We start from the raw sequence: 12,073 nt of genomic DNA, 5'->3' as shown, positions 1-12,073 counted from the left end.
TAAAATAAGCACCATTCCTAGACTCTGGTAAGACCACAACAGAACTCAGCAATAATTTATTGTCCTTACTGTTGTTGTTTTTGTTACCATTTCCTCCACCACTACCTCAGTTCTGATATAAATAAAGTCATAAGGTAAAAAAAATTCACATTTAGTAGATTTCTTAACATTAAAATTGTATTTAAATGGGTTCCAAAGTAAGAGAAATAAAAAACAAGAAATGGTTTTATGCTGAAGAACTATTCAACTGTTCTCTACTTTAAGACCAGACAGTGGTATTCTAACTTGGTACCATTGTTACTAAAGGGTAAGGGGGCAGGTGTAACCTTTAACAACTAACATCGCAGTAAACATACTTAGGATAAACAATAGCTCTGAAAGGAAAGGCAGGTGCCAACAATCCAGACACGGGAGTAAGGTTTCCCTCTTTGCTGGGTTTGTCCCGAGTAAGGTTTCCCTCTAGGGAAACCTTAGATCTAGATTTCCTAGATCTCCCGCTAGGTTTGTCCCGCTTTGACACGCCTCACGACCCCCTCCCCCAAGACCCCGAGGCCTTGACTCTGGGCCCCTCCACCCCCGCTCTCCTTCTTACCTCTCCTCTGCCCACTGGGTCACTTTCTGCTGAGCCGTCTGGCTGCTGTAGGCCAGGCGGTCCGGGCCGCTGCTCTGGGACCGCCTCTCGGGGGACAGCTGCTGGCGGAGCTGCCCCAGCTCCCGCTCGTACATGAGCCGCTGCTCCTCAAGGGCGCTCCTCTTCTCTTCCAGGTACTGTTTCTCCAGGACCTGGACCACGTTTTGAACTGGGTCTGGTGAGCCAAGAGACAAGGCAAGGTGCCTTCAGCGGTGGCTACGACAGGGAGCCCGTGGGTGTCTCTTTCAGCGAAAACCATCCCCTCGCCCAGAATCGAGCCTTTCAATGTGCTGTCTGTGAGCGGCCTGAGAGGCCCGGTCAGATGAAATCCTCTCCATTTTCTTTTCCTTAACATTTTAGATAAAAGCCCTGGGGGTAAACATTCCCCACATCTACTATGCGACTTTCTTCAATTTGATGAGCTCACCCTAATGTTTAGATACATCACTCAATTGCAAAAAGCAGATGATAGAGGAAAGAGGGATGGGATTCTATCCACCGAGAAGAAAAACTCAATGAAAGCTAAGACAACTTCAAAGACAGAGCCACATGAGATTTGATTTTTCTGATAGTCACTTTTTAATGCTCCTCTAGCATTGGTTTCAGCACACGGCAAAGGGTTTGTATTTCTGATTTTAGCCACAAATTTATTACTCCTGAATTTCTCTAATGTGAGAGGAAACTTACAGGTCACAGCATATGTTTGAAAACACTGATTGAGTATACGGTCTGGCAATTTCTCAGGTGTTAATAGCCAAGAAAGCAATTCACTTGCAACTATTTCTGATTTTTTGCGTTTGCAGATTGAGAGATCACCAACACACACGTGGGTGAACAGGTATTAGAAATACTAATGGGTCTTGTTGAAAGGGGCCACGACTATGTCGAGTGATGGCTGTGGTGTAGGTACGACTCGGTCCTAAAGAGCTAATTGGCTATGGCAGAACATTAGCTTGGTAACAACCAATGGCCTGGATGTAATGGAGAAAGATTAAGGAAGGCACTGACCACATGCACAAAAGAGAAAGTCATGCTGTCTCTAGGGAAACACTACGTTAAGACAATCTGGATGGTAAACAAAGAAATCACCGTAATGGTAAATATTTCCCTGAAGTACACGGGACCTAGGAGATGTGTTCGTATTCTCAGACTAGCCTGAGATTCACACACTTGCTTATTATTCAGTGCTGTTCGTGTCGTATTTCTATATATTGACTCTCATTTTAATTTCCAGGATAAGAGAAGGAAATTAAGAGGAATTTTTACATCACCTCATGATAGCTATTGACTGACTTTACCAGAAGACCCTATCAATTTGTGAAATCAGCAGGTAAATTTTACTAGTTTTCTATATGAGAAGAGGAAAAGAAAATAGCATGTTAGCTTTAAAAACAGGGTTAAATAATACAAAACAGAGTAGAAAGTACTTTTAAAAATCACTAGATATGCAGAGTATAGGTGAGTTGTTTTAAGAAAAATGACAACCACAGCAGCAATAATAACTCTACTGGCTGCTGGCTACATCTCAGGTAGAGGCACTATACGCTTTGCATGCATCATCTCATGAAAGCCTTGCAACAAACTTAAGGGTGGACGGCATTCCCATTTCAAAGATGAGACAAACTGGGACTCAGAAAGGCTAAGTAGCTGACCTAAGACTGCACAGCTAATAAGCAACAGAACTGGGTTTTGAACTCAGATCAGAGCTAATTGTCTGGGGTAGGAAATAAACTTAGTAATAAATTGTACTCTTACCTCCGATGTTTTCCTCAGAATTAGTACTCTGTTAAAGAGTAGATTTAAAAAAAAAATACTGTTCTTTGCTGATATAAAATTCTCAAATTCATTATTTTTTCAAAGCTGAATACTTTTCTTCACAGAGTCCTGACACAGAGTCCCTGAAGTATGTTAACTTGAAAAGCCAATGGAAAATGGACTCCTAAAAAAAAACCCTTTTACACAAAGGCAGACCATGGGTGGGTAAGACCTTTTCCACAGAGTGAAAACTGACATACTCCAAAGGATTAGAACTTCTAATGTAACCCTAGAACTTCTTGGGGCGGGGGGGGGGGGGGGGGGGGGTCGGGGAAGAATAATATGGTGATCTTTTTTGAGGGAGTTTAAAGAAATCTTATACGTAAGGGCTAGAGAAGAAAAGTTCTCTCAGAATTAAAAAATATACATATTTCTCAAACAGTATACATATATTTTTTCTCTATTTAGGCTCTAGGTTTAAAAAAGAAAGGACAAGGTCCTCACCAACCATTTTTAGGGCCCTAACTGAGTGTGTACGAATCTTTTCCAGAGAGAGAAAAACTGGGAAACACACCAATTTTTTAATAAAATCATATCCTAGGGTTTTTGCTAAAAAACACTGAATAAGATGTTTAATTCTTATTTCTACTTGTTGGTCAGTGGTAAGTAGAAACACACATGATCCCAGATGGCTGAGGTAGGGGGTTCCATGCCAATGCAGAGGTAATGTGACTGAGGCCTTTTTAAACTGCTTTAGCGGCTGCCACGACATAGCAACCCTACTACTCACCAGGCTTTCTCAGTGGCCACAAATCAACATGCAGATATGCAAGAGAGAGCAACTCAAAGCATCCCTCCCCAAGCCTGCCACAGACCAGCCTGGGAAGCCTTGCCTGGAGACTCTGGGTCTGGCCATGCTACACACAAACCTGGTAGAGGTACAGGGACTGAGGTTTCTTTTTCTCCTCTGATCCCAACACAAGTCTGGAAACACTTTTCTCTTAGATATATTTGATAACATTTTCTTTTTGAATTAATTAACCTGTTTTAAGCCTTTATCACTATACAACATATTCTTAAAAAGGTCATCCTAATCAGCAAGTCACTCTGACTCTATGACATGGTGTAGGACAGAAGCCGAAGATGATTTGGTCTGTTCTCAAACAACCAATCCACTTTTCAAGAGAGTGTTAACAGTTTCCTTTTTCTCCCTATCTTCTTTCTTCCTCTTGTATGAACTGTTTTAAAACTCAGTAAGCCTAGAGCCTCAGGCCAAGAAACCAAACAGGTAGGTGTTTTAGGACGAGAGAAAGGACCCCCTTTCTTTTGGGCATAGTATCCTCTCTTCTTCCTTAGTTTATTCTCTGCCTGGTATGTAACTACGCAATGAGCTCAAACTTCCTTATCTGTCCCGAGAATGGAAAAGAGAGAGGGTAATGGTGTAGAGGTTGAAGGGAATTTACGTGACCCACAGAGTTAGAATTAATTCATATCAAGATGCCCAAGGCACTAAATCAAAGGGAAGCAGATCCTTTGGGGGAAAAAGAGAACCTTTTAATCCCAGATGGAATAAGCTCTATGACTCTTCACCAGCCCCTTAGTTGCTGTTTCCTTTAGAGCTGCCATTGACTCTGCGAAAACAGTTAAATGTCTGACTCCCATTCTGAACCCTCAGGAAGAACATATTATGGTCTACGGATACTAGGTTTGCTTTTATTCTTAATTCAAATGAATTGGGTTTTAGATCATTATTTATTCTGGAGATTTGAAAATCCGTTATTCTAGTCTATTACTGGGATAATGCAGATGACTATTTAACCCAGAGGTACTATGTCCTGCACTGCTGTGCTGTCAACAGAAATAAAGTCGTTAGTAAGAGTAGCAATAATACTAGTGACACTTTTGTGCTGTTGGATACACGGGGAAAAGAACAGCCACCGGATTTTAACCACTGGAAGGCAATGGAGTTGGGACATGGGGAGGAAAGGGCCATAATTGAAAAGGGAGCATCCCTCCATCAAGAATTCAGAGCACCTCAGGCAGAAAAGGCCAGGCAGAAAACTTTAGCTTCTTCCCCATCACGTTAGCTAGATTTGGCCAAAGCATGTAGCACAAGCACCAATAAGCAGCACTGCTAAAAACCAGTCAAGCTCCCTCATGCGAAAGCCAATCAGTTAACCTTTATCCCAGTGTTTGTGGAGGAGCTTCGTCTGAAACCACATGAGAGGGAAGAGAATCTCCAAATAGGACCACCACGGGGATTGACCACCAGGCAGACAGGCTTACGATCGGGAAGCCACCTAGCAGCAGAGGTGAAGGGCGTGAACTCTGTCCGGCCACCAGCATTTCGGCATCGTAACAGAGCACGTCTGTGTGCCCCACAGGGGAGCTCCGTTTAGCAGTGGGATTGAGTACAGCATGAGGAAGGGGAAACATTACTTTTAAATGGATAAAAGCAACACTGCAGAGCAAGGCCTGATCTGGAAAACAAATGGATACTCATGTTAACACCATGAGCCAGGCCACTGATGATGAACTGCTTTGGCTAAGAAGATTGGAGAAATTAACAAGTGAGTATTTAGTGAGCACTAAATACTGACTGGTTATTGAGGGGGGTCATATATATATAAATATATATATTTATATACATATGATAAGATGGTAGCAATTGGAGAAAGTTAGAAATCTGTGATGCGGGATGATACATGACTGAACGGATACCACCCGGATACGCCACAGAGTTAGAGCATAGAGATGTCTAGGATTCTGTAACCTCATCTGCAGAGATAATCTCTCTTCTGATGGGCATTCCTCCACCTGGAGCTTGGAGCTGCACCCTCCTGTCACACCCTGCATCTATCTGGGCTTTCCAAAAACCACTCACAGGAGACTTGTTGCTCAGGCATGTTGTTAAATGACCCATTAATGTGATTCTGATGTCTGAGCATCACTTTGGAATGTCTGTCGAGATTCCTGCCAACTTGGTGAGCAAGTAACAGAGTGGGATGAAGTTTGAGTTCCAACTGTGGTCTTCCCTGTGCTGTGCTCTCAAAAGCCCCAGTAGCTAATGTTAATCCCTAATCTTAATGATGTTCTTTTTCGTTGTTATTCTATACTCTTCAGAGTAATGCATTACACTTGTTTTTCCATCTGGCCTTTTCTTCATACTTCATTTTTATAATTAAAAAGAGGGGTCCTTGAAGCTAAAAATCCAGAAATAGAGATAAATAAAAAGGTCAAAATCTTTATTCCTGCAACAGAATCCCCAATTTGATGCACCAGAGACCAGACCGACAATTCTCTAGCCATGCTCAAATTCTCCTCAGGTTTATTTAAAGAGTAGAGTGAGAAAGTAAATGCTTAAGGGTCTTACCATTACTATTCAGCGTTTTCATGATAACTTCCATCTGGGCAAATTCATAGTTATAGTCTGGTTCCGAGGAAGCCTCACTGGCTGCATCCAGGTCATGCTCTGCCGGGCCCGTTTCTTTTTCAAAGTCTTTCAACCAGTCTCGCCGTTTCCTCTTAGGTAAATTAATTCTGTGGGGTTTTTCACCGGTAGGGAAAATCAACGTGTTTTACACTCAGATAAGAGAAGAGGTGTACGGGTGAACATACTAGTGAACACAAGCTGTTACCTGAAGAAGTGGTTATTTCCCCACAGGATTCTGTCCCCGTGCCACAGCTGGGTGGTGCTGCACACGAGGGTGCCGTTTACACAGGACCTGAAGGAACACCAGGGGGGCTACATCAGCTGGATGGTAAAGAGCATAAAACCTAGACCCAGGAGCCAAACAGATAACTGGGGAACTTTCTCTTAATAGGCATATTCGACTAATACCTAAAGAAGGAATAACAGAATTGTAAACACTATCAAAATACACGATCTAGGCAAAAATGATCAAGGGATGCTGATATCCCTCAAAGACAGACAACTGGACATGACGTGCTCCTGATGGAGATGGGCAACGATGCCTATGGAACATTCTTGTCCATATTTGAGTTGAACCTGATCAAGCCTTTATATCTAAAACCAATTTAGGAAACAGAGAGGGCAGCGGAAGATGTTAAATGATGCCATGGGATGCAGTGAGCAAAATGCTGACTATGGGAAGCAACTAGGTGTCTGCAGCAAATAAAATGCAAGGAAAAAAAAAGTGGGGGAGCAAAGGAGGGGGACCCATGGGCTAAAAGAGTCCCAAGGGACATAACAATCGATGACAATGGTTAAATCTTATTTGGATCCTGATTTCAAGAAACAACTGAAAAAGAACCTTTATAAGACAACTGGGGAAATTTGAACACTGCCTCAATGTACGATTAGTAAGGAATTATTGTTTATTATTTTAGGTGTGATGGTACGGAAGCTGTGTTTAAGGATACTGGTCTTTTAGAGATACAAGTGGAGATATTTACGGACGCAAAGTTACAATATCTGGAATACGTTTAAAGTAACCCAGAGGGGAGGGAGGAGGTGATGTGGAGGACATATAAATAAAAATAAAACTGTCTATGAGGTGTCATTTTTGAAGCTGGATGATGGCTGCATGGAGGCTCGTTATACCATCCTTTCTACTTTTATGTTTGAAATTTCCCATAATAAAAACTCAGAGAAAACATAAAAAGAATACCAGGTTTAAATCATAAACAGCTACCAACCAAATGGTAAAATCAATCAAGGGGAGGGGGGTGAGGGGGTGGGTGAAAAAGGTTAAGAGGGATTAAGACGTACAAACTTCCAGTTATAGCGACATATAGTAACTACAGTGGCGATCATTATGTAATATCAATATGCTGTATACCTGAAACTAATACTGTAAGTCAATTACACTTCAATAAAAACAAACAAACAATTAGCGGTGGGGAAGAAAACTCTGATAGTCTTTGTTATACTGTATATATTATACCATAATGATGTACATTGTGTCTGTGGGTTTATATTGGTCTATGTATCCTGGACTTGCCTGAAACAAATCTTGAAGAAGCAACTGCCCAGTGGACATTTGCAGGTGGTCTTTCAACAGTGCAGCTTTCCTCACATTGTAACTTTGCTACAGCTTACTGGCTATCAAGGGGCTGTGAAGTCAGTAGCCTAAATAAGTCACTATAAAAGATTTTGTAGGATTTCCTGCTTATTAGAAGATCTCAACAACCGATCCTCTGATACAGTTAAAGCATTGTCACTGTGAGTTTTTTTAGGGGAAAAGGAAAAGTCCTCCAGAAATTTTAGCATGGACAATTTTAGTCTTCTCATAAATGTTTCCTTTACCTAAAAAAGGGATTTTGCTGGCATTTAAAAACAATACTCCCTAACATCATACAGAAAAATAAAGTCAAAATGGATTAAAGACCTAAATGTCAGGCCAGACACTATAAAACTCTTAGAGGAAAACACAGGCAGAACACTCTATGACATGAATCACAGCAAGATCCTTTTTGACCCACCTCGTAGAGAAATGGAAATAAAAACAAACAAGTGGGACCTAATGAAACTTAAAAGCTTTTGCACAGCAAAGGAAAACATAAACAAGACAAAAAGACAGCCCTCAGAATTGGAGAAAATATTTGCAAATGAAGCAACTGACAAAGAATTAATCTCCAAAATTTACAAGCAGCTCATGCAGCTCAATATCAAAAAAACAAACAACCCAATCCAAAACATGGGCAGAAGACCTAAATAGACATTTCTCCAAAGAAGATATACAGATTGACAACAAACACATGAAAGGATGCTCAACATCACTAATCATTAGAGAAATGCAAATCAAAACTACAGTGAGGTAGCACCTCACACCAGTCAGAATGTCCATCATCAAAAAATCTACAAACAATAAATGCTGCAGAGGGTGTGGAGAAAAGGGAACCCTCTTGCACTTTTGGTGGGAACGTAAATTGATACAGCCACTATGGAGAACAGTATGGAGGTTCCTTAAAAAACTAAAAATAGAACTACCATACGACCCAGCAATCTCATTCCTGGGCATATACCCTGAGAAAACCATAATTCAAAGAGTCATGTACCACAATGTTCACTGCAGCTCTATTTACAATAGCCAGGACATGGAAGCCACCTAAGTGTCCATCGACAGATGAATGGATAAAGAAGATGTGGCACATATATACAATGGAATATTACTCAGCCATAAAAAGAAACGAAATTGAGCTATTTGTAGTGAGGTGGATAGACCTAGAGACTATCATACAGAGTGAAGTTAAGTCCAAAAGAGAAAAACAAATACCATATGCTAACACATATATATGGAATCTAAAAAAAAAAAAAAAAAGTTTCTGAAGAACCTAGGGGCAGGACAGGCATAAAGATGCAGACGTAGAGAATGGACTTGAGGACACATGGAGGGGGAAGGGTAAACTGGGAAGAAGTGAGAGAGTGGCATGGACATATATACACTACCAAATGTAAAACAGATAGCTAGTGGGAAGCAGCCGCATAGCACAGGGAGATCAGCTCGGTGCTTTGTGACCACCTAGAGGGGTGGGATAGGGAGGGTGGGAGGGAGACGCAAGAGGGAGGAGATATGGGTATATGTGTATACGTATAGCTGATTCACTTTGTTGTACAGCAGAAATTAACACACCATTGTAAAGCAAATATACTCCAATAAAGATGTTAAAAAAAATTTAAAAATAAAAACAAAACAATAAAAGCAAAACAAAACATTAGGGGGATAGTTAATCAATTAATTAAAGTTTAATTTGCTATAAGGGCTGTGAAGTGAAGTTTGATGGAGAAAAATAATGAGTATTATTTTGAGTTTTAATTTTTCCATACGTTACTTTTCTTATATACTCTCATTATCTGGCTCCTAATCTTTAGGGGGACTCTTAAGCTCAAAGTTATGGAATAAGGAAAATTCACAGATGAAAATAATCACTCTTTTGTAGGAATATTTCAAGTCTGGTGGCTAAGTTTTTATTGATAAAAAATACCCTGGAGACACCATCTTAAATGTTTTTAATCTGTCGTACACAAACACGGTAAAATTTTGGTGTGTATGTTTTACACTAACATGCTCCCTTTATTCTTCAAAATGACTCTCAACATTGTGACTCAAGCTTCAAAAGTCTCTTTCCCATCTATTTGGAAATATGAACTGATTTATTCATCTGCAAAAATGGAAAATGAGATCAGAATATATATGTATATGTATGTCTATTGTGAAAATTAACAAAAGGAAACCTCAACTAAAATTGGAGTCAAGAGGCCTGAAAAGGGAACTCTCATACCTCAACACTCATCGTCAATTATCCCAAAAAGGAAGATGTCAGTTACCCCAACAGGAAGAGACCTACCTTGCACCCCCAACAGGAAGTGCAACTACTTTACTACCCCAGCAGGAGGAAGGAAGACTTCCTCTGCACCCAGCAACAAGCCCAGCCAATTAAAAAACACCATAGTTCAGTTAATGAGAAACTGTTGTCACCTGAACTTTTACTTTCCTCCAATGAACTTTCATTTTTGTTCCTTGCTGATGACTTCCTTTCCTTGTCCCACCTTCCTTACTATAAAAGCCTTCCATGTTGTGTAACCCCTCACGTTGCCTGATGAGAGGCCGCCCAATTCACAAATCATTTAATACAATTACATCTTCAAATTTACTCAAAATTTGTTTGTTAACACTATACATATATACATATGTACATACATACATACTTTTGCCAAAAAGATGAGTTTTTAAAAGAAGTTTTATAGAATACTTATCTCTTCTACCTAAAAAACAGACATTCAATAGTCAGTTTTTAAGAAATGTATTTCCCCATTGTTTATTAAGGCATCTAAAAAGCCCTCCGGAAATTCTGGGAATAGCGGTATGATCAAGAGTAGAAATGTGTCACTCAGTGTCTTTTATTATTTTAAACTCTGAATTATAATTTAAAAAATTCAGTTCCTCATTCTCACTGGCCATATGTTAATTCTCAAGAGCACCATCTCAATAGTGGCTACCAAAATGGTCTTAGCAGATATAGAACCTTTCTACTATCTCACAAAGTTTTATTGAGCAGTGTTATTCTAAAATAAAACTAAAAATAGTTCCAGACCAAATCAGAGAGAAATATAATAAGCTTCATCTCTCTTACTTATTGATTACTTTTGTGATCATCTCTATCTTTAGAGGACCCCTATCTAGGTGCTTACACACACACACACACACACACACACACACACACACACACACACACACACACCTGAACATACATATGAACATATCACTTTGCCGTTTATAGTACACTCTTATTAGAATAATATAAAAAAGAAAAAGTTATGGAAACTGCCTGGTTTGGTAACATACCCAAGCCAAGAAATTAGCATTAAAAAGTCATTTCTGCTTGAACACATGCCTGGGGTACTTGGAAGAAGCAAATATAAAATCTCTTTGCAGGAATTTACGTAGCCTCACCCAAGCCACAAGACTCCTACAGATCAACTGCTGAAGAGGAGCACATCTAAAAAATCATGAACTGCTTTAGGAAGCAAAGTTATCAGCAGATACAACAAATAGTTGGATTGAAGCCCCAGCAACTTCAGAGAACAGAATTTCCAAATAAAGGCAATAAGATAAGTAAAAATAAAATTATTAAAGCATACAATTGAGTAAAAACAAGCCTCTACCAATAGAGACCAGGCATATCTAAAACAGGACTTCCTAAACTTCTACAAATGAAAAACAGAGACACTGAAATTAAAACTCAGTAGACTGTGGTTAAGCAGCAGGTAAAACATGACAAGACAGAACTGGTGGACTTGAGGACAGATCTGAGGAAATACTGACTATCCCTTCATGCCATGTCCCTCTCTTGCTGTGTCTCCAATCCCATTTCCATCTTCATAACCAAGAATCGGCCTGCTTCCTCACCTCCCATTCTTCTCTCTTTGCATTTTTCCTTCCATACCCACAACTGCATGGTACTTAAACATTCCATGGTTGTTAATGTCTTCCTAACTGCTATGTCCAATAGAAGCTCTTTAGCTTCTACTCTGACCTCTTCCTTAAATGTTCTCTTCCCTTGGATTCCATCACTGTATCCTGCTGTTGCCTCTGTGCCTCTCTGACTCCCTTGTCTCACCCTACTTCACGGATTATCTTCAGACCATCCCATAAACATTGGTTTAACCCTTCCACTATTCACTCTAGATCCACTTTCAAGACAGGCAACACTGATTATGCCCAGTCTGTATCTTTAGGGTAGTTCTACTGCCCTAAATCCAATGTGCAACTGGAAATCTTCACATTGATATCCCAAGGACACCTCAAACTCAAAGTATCCCAAAGTGAACTCATTACCACTCGTTGCCTATCATCCTCCAAACCTGTTCTTCCTCTTGCATTTCTTATTTTGATTTAGTAGCTCCACTGTTTATCTCGTCTCCTAAGACAGAAATCTAATATTGCTCGCTTCTTTTCTTTTACTAAGTGAGTTCTCATCCTGTCCCCAAGCACATCGCTAAACCTCACTGACTCTCAAGTAACTTTGAAATACATTTTGTTCTTCACTTCTTTTGCTACTGCTGTGTTCCCACAACAATATCGTAATAATATCCTAACAGCTCTCCCTACCTCCAGTCCTGCAAACCCCACACACTTTTATAGTGATCAGAGTTGCAGGTTATAAAGATCACTTTAGAAGGAGCACTCATTTTCCTGTATAATAACAATTGTTTCTATATAT

At 40.1% G+C, this 12,073-nt stretch overlaps 1 protein-coding gene across 1 annotated transcript in view; it reads right to left on the bottom strand.

Moving 5' to 3' along the window:
* KIF13A (kinesin family member 13A) overlaps positions 1 to 12,073 on the bottom strand; it is a 215,165-nt gene that overhangs the window by 38,519 nt on the left and 164,573 nt on the right. The window contains 3 exon segments of the mRNA XM_068557132.1: positions 593 to 806; positions 5,760 to 5,926; positions 6,025 to 6,111. Of these exon segments, the coding sequence (XP_068413233.1) occupies positions 593 to 806; positions 5,760 to 5,926; positions 6,025 to 6,111 (468 nt within the window).

This window comes from Eschrichtius robustus, chromosome 12 (genome assembly GCF_028021215.1).
Source record: "Eschrichtius robustus isolate mEscRob2 chromosome 12, mEscRob2.pri, whole genome shotgun sequence".
Classification (NCBI taxonomy): Eukaryota; Metazoa; Chordata; class Mammalia; order Artiodactyla; family Eschrichtiidae; genus Eschrichtius; species Eschrichtius robustus.
Note: the sequence above shows the minus strand (reverse complement) of the source record. Positions and strands in the feature narration are given on the sequence as shown.